General features: G+C 44.1%; 2 protein-coding genes across 3 annotated transcripts in view; both read left to right on the forward strand.

The window, feature by feature from the left end:
• The window catches only part of LOC310861626 (copine-9-like), a gene marked incomplete at both ends in the record, with an annotated part of 103764 nt that overhangs the window by 73320 nt on the left and 4862 nt on the right, over window positions 1-25582 (forward strand). For both annotated transcript variants that reach the window (XM_083769157.1, XM_083769156.1), the window contains 3 exons: window positions 3400-3581; window positions 4808-4935; window positions 22135-22237. In XM_083769157.1, the coding sequence (XP_083625283.1) occupies window positions 3400-3581; window positions 4808-4935; window positions 22135-22237 (413 nt within the window). The remainder of the gene's footprint in view (window positions 1-3399; window positions 3582-4807; window positions 4936-22134; window positions 22238-25582) is intronic.
• LOC310861282 (bis(5'-nucleosyl)-tetraphosphatase [asymmetrical]-like) lies at window positions 8503-8955 on the forward strand (the record flags this gene model as incomplete). The annotated part of the gene is made up of 1 exon (XM_083768681.1): window positions 8503-8955. One exon carries the CDS (start codon window positions 8503-8505, stop codon window positions 8953-8955), a length of 453 nt encoding a protein of 150 aa, XP_083624807.1.

Here is a 25582-nt window from a genome sequence, read left to right on the forward strand (position 1 = left end):
CCAACGTATACACGGTGTAAATAATGGTTGAGCCCCACGGCAGCTTTTAACATTGGTCCGGTTACTATGGCTAGTAATTGCTAACTGTTGGCCAGCAATAAAATAATTAAACCTCAAATGGTGCATCCCTGAAGATGGAAAGGCGAGTGTACCCCAGCCTGCATCAGAAATTGGATGATTTATGGAAGTGAAACATGCCCCCGGTGGGTCGAGCATGAAGAGAAGCAGTTCTTGCTTTTGCAACTATGCCTAAACCTAACCTTAAGATTGAATTGCTAGAAAAAGGCCTATCATTTGTCCCAACTCTGGACATTTAAAAAACAGCAGAAGAACAAATTAAACTAGAAAAAGTGCCCTTCCGGGCACAGGTCTCCACCAGGTTATCCACAGATCCGTGCAGTTAGAGGTAAAAACACTTTTGGGCCAGTTATAGCGCCACCTTGAGGCTGAGTTGAAATTGTTCATGTGGCATTTTGTCCTCGGCCTAGTGGGAATGTGGGTGCACAATTTCACGGAAATCACGCGATGTGTTCATGATTTGCAGCATTTTGTTTGAAACTGAGCACTCCTGTGAACTTTGGAAGCCAATCTTAACCAATCAGGATGGAGTCTGATAAATCTGAAAGACCCGTTTCGTTGAATGGCTCTAGAGAGACTGTGTACCAATTTGCGTGATGTTTGGACAAAATCTGTAGGTGTACTGTGCAAAAACTTGTTTTGCACAAAGCGGTCTCCTGGTGGCGCAGGCCGTTCTGGAAAGTTTGGGGCAGAGGTTCATGGTTGGCATCCAGGGAGTGTGTGTGCAAAATATGGCATCGAAAAACTTGTTTTGCACAAAGCGGCCTCCTGGTGGCGCTATAACAGGCCGTTCTGGAAAGTTTGGGGCAGAGGTTCATGGTTGCCATCCAGGGAGTGTGTGTGCAAAATTTGGCATCGACCGGGTTAACGGTGGCTGAGATTAGCTGTTCACGGACACACGGACGGACGGACGGACGGAGTGCAAAACATACTCTCCCCATGCCTTCGGCTGGTGGAGACAATAAGGACGTTTCCACCGAAGACTTAAACTAGCATCACATTTCGGACCGGGACACGAAAAATAAATCCCACCCTTTCAGCCAGGATCGAACTGGGAACCAGCAGATGAAGGCCTCCCGCAAAGTCTAAAAGAGATAATCACAATCATTTTTGGAGTTATCAATTTCTTATCAAAAGTATAAAATAATTAATGTGTTATTTGTCATATCTGCCCTGTGCGACTTTTGTTTACAAAGCCTAAAAGCCAAACTGAAATGTCATTTTTAATTCATGAATAATGGGCGACAGAAACACAATTACCACTTTGGTAACACTAATCACGACTATTTGAGTCAAGTAACATTTCATAATCGTGACAGCCCATCCCATCCCATCCCATCATGTCTTTGACCTTCAGTGCATAGTTGCATACCTGTCAAGGGCATCGACAGGCTTGCCACGGTTTCCACTCCCGCAGTGGCAGCCATAGTCCAGTCCATGCAAGCTCACTCCAGGAAGAACACATCCAATCATGTCTTGGTAGTTCTTTAGTGAACGCTTGCTGCGGCTCGCCTCCACGGAGGCTATGAGGGAACATGGAGAGAGCGGATTAATCTCAGACATCTCAGCCATTTCATGTCTCCATTTTGTGCTTTATGTATCATTCTGTCTGCACACATAAACCTAAATGTACATGTATATATTTATGGATGTATTATTTATAAGTAGGACCCATGCACACAGCTTCTCTAAATGAGGGTTAATATCAATATTGCACGTAAATACTAATATTATTCATACTAATATTAGCACTAATACGGTAGTAATAGACACAAATTCTACTGAAAAAAGGCACACACACAAAAAATCAGCAAGTCTAGTCCTTAAATGTGATACAAACCATCAGAATTAAACAGTTATCACACCTAGTCTACATGAGAAATGTGTTTCAAAAGTAGATAAAAAACAAGCCGGGTAGTGCTGTCACAACACTAACCACATTGGATGTTGAATACTCACCGGCCAGGAGACAGGTGGCCAGGACCAGCAGAACACCAGTCAAGTTCATTTTGCTGTTGAAGCTGTGATGTGGAACAGGAACATTTTATATAGAAAAAATACCTGCAGGCATGTTCGTTAACGGCAACGACCGAAAACCTAAAAGCATACAGCCCTGCAGCCAATGTACACTATATTGTTACATATCTCCATGTATATACACAAACCTTTGCAATATGTTAAATAAATCATAAATCAACCTGCATTCCTGTATTAATTGCTCCTGAAAGCTCAACCCATAAACCCTATATTAACATGAACATGAACCCTATACTGGGGTTGAACATTCAAGGCAGAAATAGCAGATCTACAAGCTCACAAAACATGTATCATCGCAACACGTTGTGAGCTTATATTTGATATATTATTGTATTTTGTTATTGTATTTTATTGCGACGTGCGTGCACATGCATGCGTGCGTCAATATTTCGCATTAAGTGGAACGAGCAAAGACGACAAAAACCAGGAAACTCGGGGAAGAATGACGAATGTTCTGACAGTGAGTGTGTGCAAAGAGTCCAGGTATATAGGGAGCAGGTAAATTGGCAAAATGTTCACAGGTGGGCTGACGAGGGAGTTGGAGACAGGTGAGTGAAGGGGACTGCAGTGTGAAGGAATGGAATGTGGGAGTGGCCAGGGAGGAGACATGGTCTGTGGAGTGACAGACCATGACACATTGTTGGCTTTGGAAAAACATAAACTTCTGGCGAGTTTGCTATGAGACATCGCTGCTGGCCTGCATACTGTATGTCAAACTTACGTTATATTAACTTCAAATATTGATGTACTGTGAGTCATCAATGCCATGAGGCCCATACCCCATAGGTCAGGAGCCTATCTCCTGTACTTCACAAGTTCATTATATCTAAAATGTCTAAACGCATCACATCATGACGTGTTGTGAGCTTTTAGATGAGCTATTTTCAAATAGCCAATGTTTAGGGCTATAGTGGTTAATGTATGTTTTATACTAATAATCAAAATCTACAAAGTTACTAGTAACTAAAGTTTTGTAGTGGAGTAAAAAGTACAAAGTAGAAATAAAAGTATAGAAAATTGGAAATATTTAAGTAAAGTATAAGTACCTAAATAATGTACTGTTTACAATTTACAGTACTCGAGTTATCACATGTATTTAGTTACTTTCCACGACTGATAATACTATTACATGCATGGTAACGTAACTATATTTCCATGCCAGCGCTTTTGTCCTTTTACTCAAGTTTGATTTTGAATACGTGTGACTTTTCTACCTCGTGGTTTGTATACTTTGACACACAAGGACACGAAGTTCTGACATGTCTGGCTGTGTGTTGCACACAGGTAACCCATCCCAGCCCTCGTCGCTCCACTATATGAGTCCTTACCAGATGAACACGTACGCCATGGCGCTGAAGGCTGTGGGGGAGATTATCCAGGACTACGACAGCGACAAGCTCTTCCCCGCCTACGGCTTCGGAGCTAAGCTGCCCCCCGACGGCAAAATCTCCCACGCTTTCCCACTGGTACGACCCCCTCCCCCCTCCCACACACACACACACACACCTAAAACTACCTTAAATGTACACACATCCAGCACAGCGTGGTTTGGGGCTGTCGCCGTGGTAACAGCTGGCTGTTTGCGTTTAGCAGCCGGCTCATCTCTCTCTGCCCAGTGGGGCTCTCTGCTTCCTCCTGACGGATGAGAGGCACCTATATCCACCCAGGTGGATGCTTAGATGCTGCTCCCATCTTCAACGACCTGTAGTTCACCCTCATGACAAGGGATGGGTGTCGTCAGGATTGAGCCCATTAATACAGATTCACATACTGCTTAGTTATCAATACCACCATTTTTGTTTACTCTTACTCACATGAAAACAGTTATTTTGTTATAATTTAGGGGATAATGTGTTTGATTGAATTCTGTATTAGTCCCAACTTAAGATGAAAACAATCAGAGAATATGAATGTTTCATGGTCACAGGCTATAGGTAAGGCTTCATACTGTGGCCACATTGTGTTCTCCAGCTCATATATGATAATAGCAGTGTTATGCAGTGTTAGATGAAGAAAATAATTAGTCAAAAACCTTCTATTCCAGTAAGTTCAAACTTGTATTACTCAATGTCAGTTGCACATAGAGTTGATTATTTTTGCTGAGGGAAAAAGTGTTACCTTCAAAATGAGACCATCCCCATGCATGTATTCCAAATGCTTTAAAGTAACTATAAGCAATAATATGTCAACATTTTAATTGCCTTTTTTTTTCTTTTTGGTATTCAGACAGCCAGCAATGAGTAAAACGCTCCCCAAAAATGTAGTCTCTGTGACACATCTAGGGGCCACAATCTGCATTCAAAGATGTTCCTATAGAAGCTTTGTCATTGGTCGGGGAAAAAAAAGAAAACTGCAGAAATGACTAATCAATCAGGAAGTAGACAGGCAAATCGACCAATGACAAAACTACAGGCCACAGATTGTCACAGAGACTACATTTCTTTGGGAGTGTTTTACCCATTGCTGGCTGTCTGAGCAAAAAAAAAAAAGAAGAAATGTTTGACATAATATTGTTTATAGCTACTTTGGGTATGCTGTGTATAGGCATTTTTTAAATCAGCTGGGGGTCCCAACCCACAGGTTGAGAATAACTGCAATAGGGGGGGGTTGTATAGGGTGTAGTGGGTGTTCTTTGTATTGGATTTGGATGCTGTGGGTGATTTGTTGTTGGTGTTGTTGTGTTCCATTTCAGAGTGGTGATGAGGACAATGTCAACTGTGTAGGAATAGATGGTGTGCTGGAGGCTTACTTCCACAGCCTGAGGACAGTGACACTGTACGGACCCACCAACTTCGCCCCTGTCATCAACCAAGTCGCACAGTGAGTGTGTGTGTTCGCGCTCGCATGCGTGTGGGAGGGAATGAATGAATGAATTATTTTGTATAATTTTGTCTTGAACTTAAGTCAATTTTAGCTACTCTTATCCAGAGTAACTCATAAATCATATAGGTGTTATAGACACCTTAACGAAAAACAAAAATAAACACCACATGTGCTGTATCCATGTGATCTGTAAACCTCCCAAACATTTAAAGTCTTATGCCAATTTCACACAAGCAGCATCAAGGCTATGTTAACAATACTAATTGCAATAAAGTGGGAACGTCCGAGGTTATGAGTGACAGCCTGTCACTGTGTGTCAGTTTGCTACGAAGGTGAAGAAACATACTGTATGGAAGTAGAGAATAATGAAAACTAAGTTTTAAACTAGCAGCTGTAGATGTCAAATAAGTCAAGATTGAGCAACTTCAGTAGCTAGTGCCCAAAATGAATACCAGTAGTTGGTTTATAAACAAGCTTCCAGAGATGAACAATGATTGTCTCTATTTCTCCTCCCCGCTGATCAGCTCTCTGGACAGTAGGCTACTGTAAAACTTTAATATGTTCATTCAGCAGTCCGTTTATGTATATCTCAAGTTGTGTTGAGTGCCTAGTCCACACTCGGCGAGAGCCATGGTCGTTCAAGGCATAAATCTTGTTTATTTTCACAATCACAACTTTGTTGCTAGTTTCGTCTTTCAAATTCAACCTTAACCTTATCACAGGTTTTTGTGATAAAGTTGTGTTGTGTCACTCACTTCTTGTGTTAAGAAGTGAGTGAAATACATTTTCATACTCTACACGCTCCCATCATTTGTAGATTTCAGGAAAGGTAAGAAGAATAGACATAGAACAAAAACAAAATTTCAAGAAATTTTACTGGGTGCCTGAAGCTCGCCAAGTCTGTGCAGCATTTGAGCCACGGACCACCATTTGATGACATTTAGCCTCTCAGAAGGGTCCATTTGGTTACATGTGAGCCAGGTCTCCCCATTGACTTTCAATGAGGTATTTTGTCTTAGTTCATTGCGCATTACGTTGTAACATGATAATGCTAACATGCTAATGCTATCATGCTAACATGCTAATGCTAACATGCTAATGCTAATATGCTAACATGTTAATGCTAACATGCTAATGCTAACATGCTAATGCTAACATGCCAATAGTAACATGCTAATGCTAACATGCTAACATGCTAATGCTAACATGCTAATGCTATCATGCTAACATGCTAATGCTAAGATGTCTGAGCTGTAAGGGTCCATTTGGTTTCGTTCAGGGGGGCGGCCCGGTTCCGGCGAGCCGCCCTGCTTCTGAAACAGTCAAGAAATGACAGAGTTACGTGTTTCCCCGATTTTCTCCATTGACTTTCAATGTGTGTGTGTGCGTGCACATGTGTGCATGTGCGTGCATGTGCGTTCGTGTGTGCGTGTGTTTGAGAGGTGGTCAACTTGACCTTGAATCATTAACAAAGTATCAATTTCACCTGGGCTAGGGCTAGTCTATGCAAATGCAAACACTATTGAAAGTTAAAACCACACTGACTCAGTGAGAGAACGTATGTCCGAACAAATTGCTCTATCGCAAAAAGTAAACGTCAAATGCGATTTTTGTTTTCGCCGTGAGTGACCCGAGACATTGAGGTACGCCGTGTGCGATCGTGGTTTTGGTACGATGATAAACGTGGTTATGAGAGCGAGTTAAGAAATTGTGTTTGTGATGAAAAAATTGCTGACTCATTCAGGCATTTAACATGGAGTTGTATGACACATTATGATGGTACACCTGTCGCTTTCAGGGCTGTAGTTCACGTACCGTATGAATCTGGGCTGTGGTTGTGACATTGGGTGAAAGAGGACGAGTGTGGCTAAAAAATTACCGAAACCCATGCGTGTAAAGTTAATATTTTGGCCGTGAGGACGATTTGTTCGGAGAATTTCGCTACAGTCTTCACAATGGCTTCTCACTCTGACCCGGTCTCTCTCTGGCCGTGCGACACTCTAAATCGAGATTTTTACTCAGACCACACACACTTTGAACTGCGATAGCGAGCAAACCGTGCAACGTATTCGAATTCCGTCTGAACCACAACAAAGTCGATTGCCTCGTGTGCTGTTTGACGTTTAAATCGTGTTTCTACGTAACAGTATGCCAGAGTAATGTGGCTCCAAAGTAACGCGTCGTTTTCTGTTTTTACTCGCGTCTCTCCATTGACTTTGAATGGGGATCTTTCGCGTCGTTTATTGCGAATTACGTCGGCACGGTAACTCGAATCGGAAAGAAAAGCACAAGCACATCATTCCCGGCCGAGCCGCACGTTTCGATGTATATATTGTGGGGCTTTGGTAAATTGTGCGGCCGGCCATAGAGGTCAAAGTTTCGGAACATATACGAGTATTATTAAGTATTGGTTGCGGATTTCAACCTGTGTTTCTGCCATTGCATGGCAGGCACCCAGAATGAAGGAACAAGGAAAACAGGTCAGATATTCAAATCTTCCTGATATTGCTCATATTCAGTACAGTTGACTGTACACTGTATATAGACATACATAGCACGGCCACTTCAGAGCACATCGTGGATTTGTATTATTATTATTATTTCATTTTTCATGGACACGAACATCATCATTCCCCAAGAACTCTGAGCGACCCTCACTTCACATGAGTCACGAGTGCGATTTTACTTTTATAAAGTATTTTACACAGCGATTCCCAGACAACTTTATTAGCGGCAATATGTACTACTCTGTACATTTTTGGCACAATGACCAAAACGTCTAGGCTACAGATGGGCGTTTCAGGAAAATATCTCTTGTCAACCAGTATAGGGGTGTGCCATGTGCACAGTGTGCTTTCAGATATCCATGTTTAAGACACATGTGTAACCAATTTTTGAGTGGCACTAGCCCCTCCTATACCCAGCTTGCCGGGTTTGTGTAAACACAAACATTGGCTTGTGATTGGCTGATCACCCCATAGTGATGATTGGCTGAGCAAAGTACATATTGAAGATAAAAGTGAGGGCGGAAAGTGAAGACAGAACTTTTTTAAACGGATGTACTGTATGATGATGTATGATGATAAGAGCGGCCCTCACTTCACTTCACACGGGTGTGATTTTTGTTTACTAGGTCTGCATGGAATGCTCTTGATTGCGTAACAGATAAAGCAATTGATTAGGCTTGGATTCGGGAAAGTATTAATATTGAGGGAGAATAGGGCTGAGGGAACATTGCACCATATATGGGCAGGCATATGTCACAAATAAAATGTGACAAGCCACAGCAGTAGCTTGTAGCTGTATACATCCCCTGACCCACTCAGACTACAGGGAAATTAGCTGTTGGATTTAATAAAGGGAATCCTGTTAACCGTTGCCACCGACTCGAACGTCAGGGTTACTCCAAGTATTGCATCACACAATGTGTGTAGGTTACCTCAACGGGGCAGCAGAACAGCCGATTACACTCTGGGCTTAAATTACCCTCAGCCAGTCGGATCTGGTAATCACGGACAATTGTGGAGATTCTATCAACGGCGTCTAATCGAAAAAGCGTTTGGGATGGCTTGTCGCGCTTGTGGCTTCATAGTGTACCGGTGTGGGGCCCAGTCGGTCTCGGGGGGCTCGGACACAATCCAGTATCTGCTCTTACAAACGTCCTATGGAGAGCATCACTGGACCCCGCCCAAGGGGCACGTAGAACCAGGGGAGGACGACCTCACCACCGCCCTGAGAGAGACCCAAGAGGAGGCCGGGCTGGGGGCGGAGCACCTGCGCGTCATTGGCGGCTTCCTGCGAGAACTGCACTACGAGGTGGGACAGAGACCCAAGGACGTCGTGTACCGACTGGCGGAGCTGACGGACCCGGACGTGGAGGTGACACTGTCCGAGGAGCACCAGGATTATCGCTGGGCGGAGCTGGAGGAGGCCTGTTCTCTGGTCCAGTACCAGGATCTACAGGATGCGTTTAGGACCGCCCACAAACACCTAGAGGCCCAGCAGGATGGAATATAAATATATACCTAACCACTATGGTGAACGATGCTCGTTTAGAACGCATACTATAACGGAGGGGCATCCGTACCCGTGCCTGTACCAATGTCAGCGCTGCACAACACAATACATTTGTTTAGCGAACCTGCGTACAGATTCAGAATTCAGGTGAGGTGATGCATCATGCTGTGTCTGTGTTTATGTGCTATCTGAAACAGGCTTTTGCAGTGAAAAAAGCGAAACTCCAAATCACAATTTGGGTCCTCACTTTTATCCCCCCCTCACTTTTAGCTTAAATAAATACTTTGCTCAGCCAATCAAATCATCGCTATGGGGTGATCAGCCAATCACAAGCCAATGTTTGTGTTCACACAAACCTGGAAAGATGGACATAGGAGGGGGTAGCGCTCCTCACACATCGTCATCAAGAATCATACGGAAGCTAACATCCGTCTGAACTATGCGTATACACTATAGAGTGCTGCCATGTCTACATAAAATGCTATCTAAATTACATAAGTTGAGCCTTTGCATACGCCTGTACTCAACTCAACTCAACTCAACTTTATTTATATAGCACATTTAAAACAACCATAGCTGCCACAAAGTGCTGTACAGTACATAGGTAAAAACAGTAAGTAAACACATAGACTAAAAACACAGAATACAAAGACAACACACAAAACAAGAAAAGGAGGGGGGGGAAGCAAGTTCAGGAACAGAGGTCTCATGCTGTGTTAAAAGCCAAAGAATAAAAGTGCGTTTTCAGTGAGGTTTTAAAAATGGCCAGAGAGGGCCTGCCTAAGTTGCAGGGGAAGGTCGTTCCAGAGCTTGGGGGCAGCGATTGAAAAAGCTCTGTCCCCTCTAAGCTTCCGTTTCGCCCTCGGGACCTCTAGCAGCATCAGGTCAGCTGACCTGAGGGAGCGGGCGGGAGAGTAGGGGTGGAGGAGCTCAGAGAGGTATGGAGGGGCGAGACCATTTAAAGCTTTAAAAGTAAAAAGCAGAACCTTGAACTGGATTCTAAAGTTCACTGGCAGCCAGTGGAGAGAGGCGAGGATGGGAGTTATATGCTCTCTCTTACGCGTGCCAGTTAGTAGTCGGGCAGCCGCGTTCTGAATTAACTGGAGCCGAGCAAGGCAAGACTGACTGGCTCCAAGGTAGAGGGCGTTACAGTAATCCAGCCGAGATGTAATAAAGGCATGGATTACTGTCTCAAGGTGCTGAGTGGTTAAAAAAGGTTTTACCTTTGCCAGTTGTCGCAGGTGAAAAAAGCTAGACTTCACCACTAAGCTAATTTGGCGATCTAGCTTAAAGTCGTTGTCCATTTTAAAACCTAGGTTGGAGACTGTTGGCTTCACAAACTGTGCCAGGGGGCCTAGATCAAAGGGAGGGGGGTTTCCAGAACCATTTGGGGCGAACACCACCACCTCAGTTTTCTTGTCATTGAAGCTTAGAAAGCTTAGGGCCATCCAGGCTTTAATGTCATCCAGGCAAGAGAGAAGAGCTTTAGGATCAGCGTCTTTCTTCTTTAGGGGAACATAGATCTGACTGTCATCAGCATAGAAATGGAACGAAATGCCATGTTTTCTGAGGATGGACCCTAGCGGCAGGAGATATAAGGAGAAGAGCACTGGGGCTAAAATAGAGCCCTGTGGAACACCATATGACAACGGCGCCGGGGAGGATTCTGAGCCAGCAGCGCTGACAGACATGGTTCTGCCCGTCAGGTAGGACCTGAACCACCCTAGCGCAGTTCCACATATACCCACTAGGTGCTGCAAGCGCCATAGCAGGACGTTGTGGTCGACTGTGTCGAACGCAGCCGTCAGGTCCAGCAGGACAAGAATGACATAGTCGCCTGCATCATTAGCTATGAGGATGTCGTTAAATACCCTAACTAGTGCAGACTCTGTACTATGCCGGGTTTTGAAGCCAGACTGGAAAACCTCAGGGATCTTATGCTCCTCTAGGAAAGACTGTAGCTGGGCATAGACAACCTTTTCTAGTATCTTGGAGATAAACGGCAATTTAGATATGGGCCGAAAATGAGCCAACACAGTGGGGTCGAGGCCTGGCTTCTTAAGCAGTGGTTGCACTACAGCATGTTTAAAACACGTGGGAACAAGACCAGAAGAGAGACTGCTATTTATGATTTTCAGGACCATGTGAGCTACGCTGGGGAAAACCTCTTTAAAGAGGCGAGCCGGGATAACGTCGTGAGGCGAACCTGAGGCCTTTAAGTGGCTGACTACATCCTCCAAAGAGGACAATGTTACAGGTTCGAACGAGCTGAGCACGGCGGGACATGGGACACAGACAGAGGGGTCAGAGGCAGGAGCAGAGATGAGGGCCCTTGTATTTTCCACCTTGTCAATGAAAAAGTGCAGGAAGTCATTACATATGTCAGATGATTCAAAACAGACAGGCTGAGCGATATGAAGAACTGAGTCAATGGTTTGATAGAGTACATGTGGATTAAGACGGTTAGACTCAATAATATTCGCTAGGTGATCTCTTTTTGCCTCTTTGACAGTGTTCTGGTAGAAGAGCCAGGATTCCTTTAAAATCTGAGAAGAAACCTGCAGCTTATCCTTCTTCCATTTACGTTCTGCTTTTCGGCACTCCTGTCTAGCTGCACAGGTTCTGTCATTAAACCAGGGCTCGGGCTTTGCCCTGGGCAGCTTGGATTTCAATGGGGCCACAGAGTCCATTATGGTCCCACACGAAGAGTTAAACCAAGAGCACAGTTCCTCTGTGGGAACAGCCGAGACAGACGGGGCACACAACTGTTCAAAAGCAGCTGAAAAGCGACTAGCAGTGCGGGGGTTAAGAGTCCGACAGAGTCTAGCAGGAGCCCTAGATCTATTCTCCGTACAAGAGAGAGCAACATCAAACAGAACAGGGCAATGATCAGAGAACGTACTATCACAGATCTCTAGGTTAAGAATAGGCAGCCCATATGAGATAACGAGATCTAACATATGCCCACGATCATGAGTAGGACCCGACACATTCTGCACCATGTTAAACGATTCAATAAGGTTTAGGAAGTCCTTCACCATCGGTTTATCAGGGCAACATACGTGTATATTCAGATCTCCGAGAATCAACACTCGATCATAGTTGGGCAATATTCCAGCCAGGAAATTGGAGAAATCAGTCACAAAATCCGTGTTGTATTTAGGGGGTCGATAAATGAGTGCGCACAAGACCTGCTCAATACGACCCACCTCAAACACAGTCACTTCAAAGCTGGAGAAAGAAGCAGAACATTGCTTGCATTTAATGTCATCCTTATAGATGACCGCTGTTCCCCCACCCTGCCTGCCCGAGGGCCGCGGGGAGTTGAAATAGGAACAGCCGGCCGGCAACAGTTCAACGAGGGCGCTGCACTCACCCACCGCCATCCACGTCTCTGTCACACAGAGGAGATCCAGGGCGCGGGAGCTGAAGAAATCCCTCAGGATAAATGTTTTATTTGTCAGCGATCTGGCATTCACCAGGCCAATCCTGACAGGGGCTGGAGCCTTTGATCCGGAGGAGTTAGGATCGCGGCGCAGCGACCGCAGATTGCAGAGATTCACCCCGCGTCTCCAGAGCTGAGGAGCGCAGGGACGGCAGGGCTGGAATAGCAACTCCAGGCTAGCAACAGGAGCGAGGCAGGTCGCGCTGGGGACCTGGCGTCGTTGCAGCAGGGCGGAGGGAGACGATAATCCAGGTTTCACGTGAGACAAAGACGAACAGCATACCCAGGCTTTCAGCTTCACCAGCTTGCCACTCCGTTTGCCACGGCGGCGCCGCGGCGGAGACGTTTCCTCCTCGGCGGCGGGGACGCAACCGGGAGCAGATGAGTCGGGATTCCTGTTAGGAGCGGCGGCGCGGCTTTTTGTTCATTGTGGTAAAATGAACCAATAATCCTGGCATTTTGTCGGATATCCAGGAGGGATTGGCGATCATACACCAGAAGAGACTTAATCTGAACAGTGCCAAGGCTTAGACACAGCAGAAACACAAACCAAAACGAGAGCAGGAGACGAGCAGCCAAACACACTGGCACCATCACTTCCGCACTGTAAGCTCGCTATGGCTAGGACAAGTGCTATGGGCAAAGATGGAGTCTGAAGAGGTGGGTTTTCAGACTACGGCGGAAGATTGGGAGTGATTCTGAAGTTCTGATTGCAATGGGAAGTGCATTCCATAGTTTGGAGCCAGAAGAGAGAAGCCCAACATTGAGGAAAGGAGGGGAAGTCCGCACACTATAGATCCCAGTAAAAAAAGGTTTATGTTCGAGTCAACAACATTTGGACCACTGTGGGTCTTAATCAAGTCCTCGTGTGTGGTCAGGGAACTCCTCTGTTTGTAAAGACTACTTGGGTTTGTCAGTCGTCTGCATTGTCTATCTACCTAGGAGTTAAACGATTAACAGTTCAATTTCACAACAAATATTGCCAAACAGAAAATCCGTGTTGTATTTAGGGGGTCGATAAATGAGTGCGCACAAGACCTGCTCAATACGACCCACCTCAAACACAGTCACTTCAAAGCTGGAGAAAGAAGCAGAACATTGCTTGCATTTAATGTCATCCTTATAGATGACCGCTGTTCCCCCACCCTGCCTGCCCGAGGGCCGCGGGGAGTTGAAGTAAAGACTACTTGGGTTTGTCAGTCGTCTGCATTGTCTATCTACCTAGGAGTTAAACGATTAACAGTTCAATTTCACAACAAATATTGCCAAACAGATGACAATTAAACCAAGATAAACCCAAGGTTCAAGGTTTCTTTATTTTGTTTCCCAAAGGAGAAATTTGTCTTGGACACAAGGACCCGCACTGCAGCATACACAATACACAATACGCTGTGATCCATCCCACACAACCTACACCAACCTTAGAACCCTCTGTGATCCATCCCACACAACCTACACCAACCTTAGAACCCTCTGTGATCCATCCCACACAACTTACACCAACCTTAGAAGCCTCTGAAGCACTGCATATCCTGTAAGAGAGGATGATCACGCATGCATAAACAACCATAGGAGGCCTTAAGTATGTTTCACCAGTTTCAATTGAAACGGGCCTCCACCCTCAGGGGGGTCTCCACCCTCAGGGGGGCCTCAACAAAATAATGATGTCATAGGTATATGGGGCCTCATATTTGGTCTTGAAACGGGCCTCCAGATTCCTAAGGCCGCCCCTGAGAACACACAAACACACAAAGCTGGCCATAAGGGGGCGCTAGCTCCCCTCAAAGAGCCATAATGCAAAATGCTTGTCATTCAGCCGAACTTTGAGTTGCTCAGTGGACTGTCTCTCACACAGTGATATGGAGAAAAATATCACACCCGCGTGACGTGAGCGGCACTGTTATCACCATACATCACATTCCGTGCTCAGCCAGTCAGCTTGAGCACATTCCGCGCACATGCGCACGCACACACACACACACACACACACACACACACACACACACACACACACACAGCCTCAAAATACAACACAGCTCAGTGGTAGGGAACGCTGTAGCAATTTATAATTTAGGCATTTAGCAGACGCTCTTAATCCAGAGTGACTTACATTAAACAAGAACAAAAAAGAGTTCAAAGGGTGCAGATGAAGAACAGCTGCACTAATTGGCGTCGTTAAGGCGTGCATGGCAACAGTTTGTGTCTCGTCTGATGTCACAACAGAAGATATATAAGATGATGCACCGTGTTGAAAATGACTGTAGATGTCGAGAGAGAGAACAGACAGACAGACAGACAGACAGACAGACAGACAGACAGACAGACAGACAGACAGACAGACAGACAGACAGACAGACAGACAGACAGACAGACAGACAGACAGACAGACAGACAGACAGACAGACAGACAGACAGACAGATTGACAGACAGACAGGGTGATGTTGTCTTGGACCGTTTCCAAAGCAGGAGGACCAAAGAAAGCCTATCATGCTGCTGCAGCAGTGAGGAACAAACTGTATTCCTTTGGAGGCTACTGTGATGGATGGACCAACAACAACATGGAACAGATGGATGTCCATGTCTTCTACACATTGTCTTTATGCTGGAAGAAGTTACCTCCAGTGGAACCAGGAAGAGGAGACGGTCACCTTGAGGTTCCATCCAAGCGCTGGGGCCACACAGCTGTGTTGGTTGAAGATACAGTCTACATCTGGGGAGGGTCTTGGGAACCGCAGTATTACAATGTGCTTTATGCATTTGATGTTGACTCCCACGGATGGTTCCAACCCAGGGTTTCTGGGACTGTTTCAGAGGAGAGGAGCTTCCACTCAGCCTGTGTGTTGGAGAAGGTCATGTTTATCCATGGAGGATTCACCAAGCTGACCAGATTGACTAATGACATGTACAAGTTGGACACCAGCACAATGTTCTGGACTTTAATTAACACCAGAGGAACTCCACCTCCTGATTCACACACTCACTCTGCCACCATCGTTGGGACAAAGATGTTTGTATTTGGGGGCTGGACGGCGTACCAGGGGGACTCCAACAACACCATCAGAGTGTTTGACACAGAGACCAACGGCTGGCTGAACACACCTTCTGCACAACTTCTACCAGAAGGATGCTGGCGTCATTCAGCATTTACCTACAATGGAGAGCTGTACATATTTGGTGAATGGATTGAAGAGAAAATCAATGATGTGTGGAAATTAAGTCCAGAGACCTTCTCCTGGAAGAAGGTTGAGCCCAAGGGGAAAGGACCATGTCCAACACATGGTATGTGCTGTTGCATTATGGGAGATCATATCATCCTCTTTGGAGGAGACAAAGGAAATGGCATTCACTCTGATGAGCTGTTCATCTTAGACTTTCGTCCTTGTCTTAAGACGTTATGTAAGCTAGAAGTTATTAAGTACGCTCTGGACCAATCAGAACTCCCACACAACATCAGGTGGGAACTGGCAGCCATGGCAACCAACGACAACAGACGACAACAACAATAACAACTAAGACCACATTCCAGACGAAGGAACAGCAGAAAGATCAAGAAATGATGGATCAACATCTCATTCCACCTGATGGTGAGCCACCTCTCAGCATCACTTACTGAGATTCAAACCTCAGGAGACTCCTCTCCAGACAAGCTCTCCAACCATTCAGCTATAGCATCAAACAATGACAATTGTTCCGTCCAACACAATGCGGTGGAAACACAAACCTGTGTCTGTATGTTCCAAACTGAACACGGTGGAACTGTCTTTATTGTATTCTTTTTTTTCTTCTTCTTTTTATCTTTTTTTTTTTTTTTTTTTTTTTTTTTGGAAAGAGCAGTAGATTACAGATAGCATTTTCACATATGACACACGAGCAATTCCCAAGATTCTTTTTTTTTTTTCACCCCTCTTCCCTCCCTCATCCCCCCTCCATGTGGCTCCAACTCCAATGTCTCTTTCTCTCAATAGTCCTTTTTCATATGACATCAAATCCACACTTAAACAGGGACAAACAGGTCAATATCACTTCGGATTGTAACATTTCAGGAGGACAAAAAGAAAAGGGTGGGCAGAAAAAGACAGACAAAAAACAACAACAACCAACAAAAAAAAACGAAAGTATATACACTATTGCTGCATGAGGGGGACAAAAACAATACAGCTTTGGTCTTCGACCATGAGAGAAAGAGAGGTGTCTTAAACATTTTCTACAATCGTAAAGCAGGCAAAGGACCAGTGAGATCACACAAAGTCCGCTCTCAGAGGGGCAATGTGCACTATCCACTTGTTCCAAATTTGGTAGAAATTGTCTAATCTAGTTCTTAACATGTATGTTAATTTTTCCATTTTTAAAATATCCAGGACTATTCCATGCCAATCGTCCATTGTGGGTGTGATTGGGGATAGCCATCTTCTTGTTATTGACTTTTTGCTGGCTGCCAAGAGCACCTGCAGTAGCTTTGTGTATCTCTACTGGTTAAGACATTCAATGTGGCCCAGGTACTATATATACTGTGTATATTTATTTCTATGATCTTTTTTTATTTAAAGGAGTCCTGAAAGGACTTGGTCCTTTATTGTTATTGTTAGTTTTCTTTTCCTTCTCCTTCTGCCAAAAAAAAAAAAATTGCGAAACTCAGCCTACAGAAAAAACAAAACTCTTAAGGGCGACTGTGGCTCAAGAGGTAGAGCAGGTCGTCCAATAATCCATGGGTCGGCGGTTCGAATCCCGGCTCCTCCTGTCTACATGTCGAAGTGTCCTTGGGCAAGACACTGAACCCCAAATTGCTCCCGATGTGCTGGTTGGTGCCTTACATGGCTTTCGCCGCAATCGGTGTATGAATGTGTTTGTGAATGGGTGAATGTAATGCACAATCTACGTAAAGCGCTTTGGATAAAGGCCCTATATAAATGCACCATTTACCATTTTATCTGGTACACAGCAAGCTAAAAGGAATCAACACACCAGCACGCCAGAGACCAGAATACTTCAAACTCAAAACAAATAGTTAAAAATAGAACTACAAATGCACGTTGGAGATTAAACAACAGATAACAGCCAGCACCAGCAACTGTGTTTATTTAAAAATGTGGCTTACAATATGTCGGAGAAACGAGTAAAACAATAGCTGCAAGGCTGAGACAACACAGATACAATATTAACAATGCAATAAAGACAACTACTGTACAAGGATTGTTCAACATTACATGGCACATGTCATTGAAGCTCTTAAAGTATCTGGACTTCAACACAATCCCAACTGGACAGTAGGACAAAAAAATAAAAAGAAGAAAAACAATGGATCAATAACCTCAACACGGATTTTCCTGGAGGTTTTAACATGCCAAAATATTAGACAAGTTGTTTTGATTTTGTACCAAAACTCCACAGCCATATACATGCTAAACACAGCCAACAATCAATGGAAATCAGACTTTGAATATAGGGGACAAATTAGCACATTCTACACCAAGCCAACCTGGGACACGAAGCAAGAGTGTACAGTGCACTGAAGTCCCCTCAGTCAACCCCCGCCACTCTTGGCCCTCTCTCTCTCTCTCACTCACTGCCTTGCTCTCTCCCACAATGTTAATGTTAAGTTAGTAAAGTTACCTATTTTATGTAAATAACATGGTAAAATGTGCAGCATTGGGAGGTAAAGGGGAGACACTTTCATTGTGAAGGGACGACAGGATGAGGAAAGGTGTTGTTGCTAATTGTCAAGAGTAATGGCTGCGTGTGATATTGAACAGTCAAACTATTCGTATCAATATTACAATTTACAATTTACAATTTAGGCATTTAGCAGACGCTCTTAATCCAGAGCGACTTACATTTAAGCAAGAACAAAAGCATGGGAATACATCACATGAAAGCATTTATCAATATCATGAAACATGCGTAAGCTAAGAAAGTAACAGTGGAATATCTATATAATGAAACTATACATACACTATACATATAAACTATACATATTTACTACTATGCTATACATATGTACTATGGCGTGCTATAACTATATACAATACAATTATAGTGCTGTCTACATAACATGCTATAAGTCTGTGTCAAATGCTATCTAAGCCAACAGAAATGCTATCTAAGGGGTTAGGGTAAGTGCTATGGGCCATGATGGAGTCTGAAAAGGTGGGTTTTCAGGCTACGGCGGAAGATTGGGAGTGATGCTGCAGTTCTGACTGCAATGGGAAGTGCATTCCACAGTTTTGGAGCCAGAAGGGAGAAGAGTTTGGGACGTGTGGAGCGTTGTCCCGGCGTTTTTAGTGAGGGTACTTCCAGTTTCCCTGCGTTGGCTGATCTGAGTGCGCGGGAGGGTTTGTAGGGTTCAATCATACTTGTAAGATATGGGGGAGCCATACCTTTGGTTGCTTTGAATGCCAGCATCAGAGTTTTGTATTCTGTGCGGGCAGCGACCGGGAGCCAGTGGAGGGAGCGGAGCAGGGGGGAGACATGTGAGAATTTTGGCTGGTTGAAGACCAAGCGAGCTGCTGCATTTTGGATCAGCTGGAGAGGCTTAAGTGCACATGCTGGTAGGCCAGTAAGGAGGGAGTTACAATAGTCGAGTTTTGACAAGACTGTTGTCTGGATTAGGAGCTGGGCTGATTCCTGGGTGAGGAACGGTCTAATTCGTCGTATGTTATAGAGTGTGAACCTACATGATCGAGTGACAGCTGTGATGTGAGCTTTGAACGAGAGCTGACTATCCAGGACAACACCAAGATTCCTGGCTGTTGGGACAGACGTTACCAGGGCGTTGTCTACGGAAATAGTTAGCTCCCGCATATATGGCTGTATCAACAAAATAATTATGTCATAGGTATATGGGGGCCTCATATTTGGTCTTGAAACAGGCCTCCAGATTCCTAAGGCCGCCCCTGTAAACAACACATACCAAAGTAAACATAAACAACACACACCAAGAACACCAATGTATGCAGCAACACGTACTGTACATATGTATGCACTCAGCCATTAACAAACACTCACTCACACACACACACACACACACACACACACACACACCGATCAATGTTGTGCTCAGCCGGGCGGAACAGGTTATTCTCGTGTTAGATAGAGGGTGTATTCTTGAGTAAACAGATACACACCTGAAGGACATTTCAGGACGGACGGACACACACACACACACGCAGGCGCGTAGAAATACACACAGACACACACACACAAACACACACACACACACACACACACACATCTAGACACTGACATATCCCGTAATAAGATGATGTGCTGTGATACGGAGGCGGTGAAAGATGGACCACTCTGATTGTATTTGTCTGTTGGTAATGAGGGGCCGTGGCAGAACCAGGCCATGGCTTACATTCTGTTATTTCATGCTGTGTTACCTCGTTGAGTCCTCGTTATTCTGACTGACGAAGACGATTGAGTGAAATTCGAGGATAGTAAACAAGTCAAGCCTCTGTGACGTGGAACCAGTGTCCCAGAACATAACCTGACTGCCTTTGAAGTGTAATAATATTTCATAATATTGTGTGTGTGTACTGTGCGTGCGTTACACCCTTAAACTTGTGATGTGGTCATCTGACATTAGAGTGGAAGTTATCGGTGTGCTGTTTATATTATATTATATCTGAATAAAGCCAAGTGGCCATATGAGAGAGAGTTCCTCCACAAATAAAAGAGATGGAGCTGATCTCATTAACACTCATATAGGCTATATTAGTAATAGCCTATAGGAAATTCAATTGATTAGATAAAACTAACTTAACTTAATGTATCTGTTAATGAATGTACAGAGTTGACCTCTTTGCTGAGAAAGCTGTAATGATTTCTATCTGGTGTGAAAAGCACATCCGCTGTTCTACAGAGACAAGTGGTAGGGTCAGATGAGTCACGCACCCTTCACCAAATATGTACCAAATACTCTGTCTGCTATTTCTGTTGACATATAGCTGTTGACATCATCGTCTAACATACAATATTTTGTGGAGAAATACGCAGCATAAGACGTGTCAGAAAAGTGGGGTTTAGGTTCAAGATATGCAAAGCTTCCTTTTTAAACTTGTTTCCAATCAAATTTAATATTCAATATTATTTCAATATTTTCAACTTTAATCTGAAGGAGGGTTATTCCCCAGGTTTGGAATACGGAATCTGATCTGTCTCTCAGCTGCTAATAACAAACCCATTCTGGGAGGGAACCCCTTTTGGTGTTTTAAGCATTATGTTATACTTTAGCTATATAAAAATATTGCAGATCTGCTATTTTTGAAAAATCGTTAAAATGTGCCTCAAATCTTTGAATATATATTCTTTCAGAGTGATCGTTTTTAACTCAAATATTTGAGTACAACATTTCAGATGGGGGTCGGCGGCCAATTACATATAATTCTGTGGGTCCTTGACATCAAAAAGGTTGAGCGCAACTGACATAGAAATACAGGTTTTTCATAAAACTGACATAGAAATACAATAACATAAAACTGATTTGGAAGACATTTGTAGAATCGAACTCTTACAGTGTTGAGGAAGCTAATGAAGCTCAAATTAAACTCTAGCTTAAATGCATATGAGTCAGATCATTCTATATGCTCAGCACTGATGGATATGATTGACAAATGGTTATGAAAAAAAAATCACACCTGTGTGAAGTGAGGGGCGCTTATCATCATACATCATCAAATGTCACATTCCGTGCTCAACCAATCAAATCATCACAAATGTCATTCAGGCCAATCACAATTTGCGTCTTCACTTTTGTCTTCAATGTTTGTGTTCACACAGACACGAAAAGCTGGGCATAGGAGGGGCTAACGCCCCTCGAAGATAAATACAAATGTTTTCAGTGCAGTATGCCCCAGGGCAGGGAGTTGTCTTGGACCACTATTCTTTTCAGTATTTGCCAATGACATAAGTGCAGTACTACTATATTTTCAGATGATATACATAGTATACTGTTCTTTCAAATATTGATATTGAACAGGTTCAAGAAGCTGGTGTCACATTCGATGAATTGAAAATGGTGGACCCTGTTGTAAACAATTGTAATGCTTTATCAGTGTGTCGTCCACAGTAACAGTCTTTGTACTGAGTTGTGCTTTCATGTGAAATGTACCCATTCTGCAAACTGTTAATAAATATTTCAATCAATCATTCAATGGGCAGCTATTGAAAATTCTGTTTTGAAAATGGGTAGAGTGAATATGTTCCTATTTTCTTAGCCCCACGTCTATGTTGACCTAGACAGTAGACACTAGTTTGATCTCACCTCACCTCGGTTACTGCTCAGCACTCTGTTGTCTGAATTCAAAATAGTGTAGTTGGGATTAAGGCTTAGAGGAGAGGAGGGTGAGAATGCCAATGGCCCGGTTTCCCAAAGGACACCTCTTACACCATGGTGTAAGAAGTGGTGTTGAACATGCTCAGTTGCTCATCTAGGCCGCACACACTTTTTTTTTAAGAATAAAGAGAGCCTACTGTCAGCTGTCCATCAGTCCACATATTAAATTAAATGTCAGAATGGTAGACCTGAGACCTACCATACCAGGCCTCAGGCCTGAGGACTATACCATACCAGGCCTCAGGCACGGAATGTCTATGTTCACAGGCTTCACAGCGTAGAGGAGCAACTGAGCATGTGCAACACCACTTCTTACACCATGGTGTAAGAGGTGTCCTTTGGGAAACCGGGCCAATAGGGGTGTTTACGTTTGTAATGTAGTATGGATGCCTTCTCCAGGTGTGCAGCAGAGGTCACCGATGGATCTCAGTACTTCGTGCTGCTGATGGTTACTGATGGAGTGATATCTGACATGATCCAAACCAAAGAAGCTGTGGTCAATGTAAGTAACTAAGTAATGTAAGTAATGTAACTCTTACTTCCATGTGTGCTACGTGCAGTGGTGGAAGAAGTACAGTACTACAGTTTACGAAAATGTTTGAAATTCTTAAATGATATGGTGTCATCGACAAAATGATCAATACTGACTGAGAAACACCATCATTCCCCAATCCCCATCCTTGCATCCTTGCTCCAAGGCGACACACTTGCCCTGTTTCTATTTATTATTGTCGTTGATTATGTTCTTCGTAAGTCAGTTGATACTATCAATGATAAGGGCTACCAAATAAACCCTAGGAGAAGCTCTCGTCATCCTCCTAAAAACTTAACCGACACTGACTTTGCGCTTATCAGTCAATCATTGGAATACACTCCAACTGTGTTGGTCTTTATCTCAACGAGACGAAAACTGAATACGTAAATATATGCAAATCCAACAATAACCACATTATAAAAACACTTAACAACACTCCTCTGAAACAGGTTGATGACTGCAAGTATTTGGGTTGATACTGTATATCTTCTTCCCTAAAGGACTTTCAAACTAGGAAGGGTATGGCCTCGTCAGCCTGCAATGACATGCATAAGATCTGGTCATCCTAGCTTAGTAAGATGTTCAAAGTAAAAATATTTAGGACGACCGTTGAGCCGATACTTACACCCGCCTTATAATGAGAGCACGGAATCTGTCTTGGAAGAGCCACCCATCGACTAATCTAATATGCGACAACCTTCCCTGTGTTTCTTCACTAGTCCGATCCAGAAGAACACAGTTTGCTGGCCACTGCTAAAGAGCTGACAATGTGGTTATATCTTCCCTTCTTCTCTGGAATCCTGCCTCAAAGCAGACCAGAAGTAGACTAGAAAAAGTGCCCTACTGGGCACAGGTCTCCACCAGGATGAGCAGATGTGAAGAATTCCAGGCAAAGGTTTTTCCTTGGCCTCTAGGGAGTTGGCATACAAAGTTATCCACAGATCCGTGCAGTTAGAGGTAAAAACACTTTTCGGCCAGTTATAGCGCCACCTTGAGGCTGAGTTGAAATTGTTCATGTGGCATTTCGTCCTCTGCCTAGTGGGAATGTGGGTGCACAATTTCACGGAAATCACGCGATGTGTTCATGATTTGCAGCATTTTGTTTGAAACTGAGCACTCCTGTGAACTTTGGAAGCCAATCTTAACCAATCAGGATGGAGTCTGAGAAATCTGAAAGACTGGTTTCGTTGAATGGCTCTAGAGAGACTGTGTACCAATTTGCGTGATGTTTGGACAAACTCTGTAGGTGTACTGTGCAAAAACTTGTTTTGCACAAAGCGGCCTCCTGGTGGCGCTATAACAGGCCGTTCTGGAAATCTGAAAGACTGGTTTCGTTGAATGGCTCTAGAGAGACTGTGTACCAATTTGCGTGATGTTTGGACAAAATCTGTAGGTGTACTGTGCAAAAACTTGTTTTGCACAAAGCGGCCTCCTGGTGGCGCTATAACAGGCCGTTCTGGAAATCTGAAAGACTGGTTTCGTTGAATGGCTCTAGAGAGACTGTGTACCAATTTGCGTGATGTTTGGACAAAATCTGTAGGTGTACTGTGCAAAAACTTGTTTTGCACAAAGCGGCCTCCTGGAGCGGCCTCCTGGTGGCGCTATAACAGGCCGTTCTGGAAATATGAAAGACCGGTTTCGTTGAATGGCTCTAGAGAGACTGTGTACGAATTTGCGTGATGTTTGGACAAAATCTGTAGGTGTACTGTGCAAAAACTTGTTTTGCACAAAGCGGCCTCCTGGTGGCGCTATAACAGGCCGTTCTGGAAAGTTTGGGGCAGAGGTTCATGGTTGGCATCCAGGGAGTGTGTGTGCAAAATTTGGCATCGACCGGGTTAACGGTGGCTGAGATTAGCTGGTCACGGACGGACGGACACACGGACACACGGACACACGGACGGACGGACGGAGTGCAAAACATACTCTCCCCATGCCTTCGGCTGGTGGAGACAATAACTGTCGTTCCCTGATGTCATCGCTAGGGACACATGCATCAGTAAACAGGAACTGGGGATGGCAATGATTAACCGGAAAGTCTGGCGTGGCATTGTGAAATCCATGATCTCGACCGTGGTCGAAAAATGATGATGATGACTACAGTTTATGTAAGTTAAAGTAGCACCCTCAGTAGCACCCTCCGTAGCACCCTCACAACCTGTCCACTTGCTTGCACTCAGGATAACATCTTTTTTTCATTAATATCTTTAATTCTATGCAATAAAAGAGAATGAAAGCTTTTAAAAATAAAGAACAACCTAACCCTACTCCAGTAACCACCTTTCTTTTTGTTTTCTTTTTACCCACTTTTTTCCTACCCAATTTAGTCGTTATGCCAATTGATACTGTGTTGTCACTGTTGTTGTACTGACTCACCTACCAGCGAGGAGCCCCCACCGGGAGGTTCTACTCCTCCCACCCAAGACTCCCTGCTGACAGGTGCCACCCCACGCCTTATTAGGATTACAGTTATCACCCTCCCTGCCCGGCTTCCTCCCATGAACCCACGGCCAATTGTGTTTGTGTGTAGATACTCGACAAAGTGGGATGCACTACGGTGGATTGGAACCCACAACCTCCTTGGTGGTGGGCAGGCACTTCACCACTGTATCACCTGAGCGCTTACTACCTTCCATATTTTCACCATATTCTCTTTTTTCTCTTCAACTTTGGAAAACAACAAAAATATGATGGTCAACTATCTTCTTTGCTCCTTTCTTTGAAGTTCCTTGAGAATTACATTTGTAGCCCGCATCTCAGAGTGACTGCATTTCTGTTTCCCTCTAAACTGAGAAAGAAGAAAGTTTTATAAATAGATGTTATCAATGTTTGAGAGGCTGTTCCACTTTCCGATGAGAGACTCTGAATCCTCTCTGTACCATTGTGGACCTGCAGCTATCATTTAAATACTGTGAAGTGGAACACAAGAGATTTCCTTTACAGTTTATAGTGGTAGAAGAATATACTGTATTTATTTATAAACTAGCAATTCCACTCTTATCGTTGTACATTTTCACATCTCATGCTCAGCCAATCAAATCGTTTCAATCAAACACACAAAACCGGGCATAGGAGTGTGTGTGTGTGTGTGTGTGTGTGTGTGTGTGTGTGTGTGTGTGTGTGTGTGTGTGTGTGTGTGTGTGTGCATATATATATACATGCATATATCTATTGTACATTTGAGAAGTTGTACCAAACAAGTTGTACCCAACACACGGACAAGGGACCCAAAGTCAACAGCTACGTCATGCCGAGACCGCCCTACTCACTACTGCAACGCCGTCCTTCACACGGCAGTGACGTCACACACTTACC

The sequence above is a fragment of the Protomyctophum parallelum genome, assembly GCF_964188405.1.
Source record: "Protomyctophum parallelum genome assembly, chromosome: 7".
In the NCBI taxonomy this organism is placed as follows: Eukaryota; Metazoa; Chordata; class Actinopteri; order Myctophiformes; family Myctophidae; genus Protomyctophum; species Protomyctophum parallelum.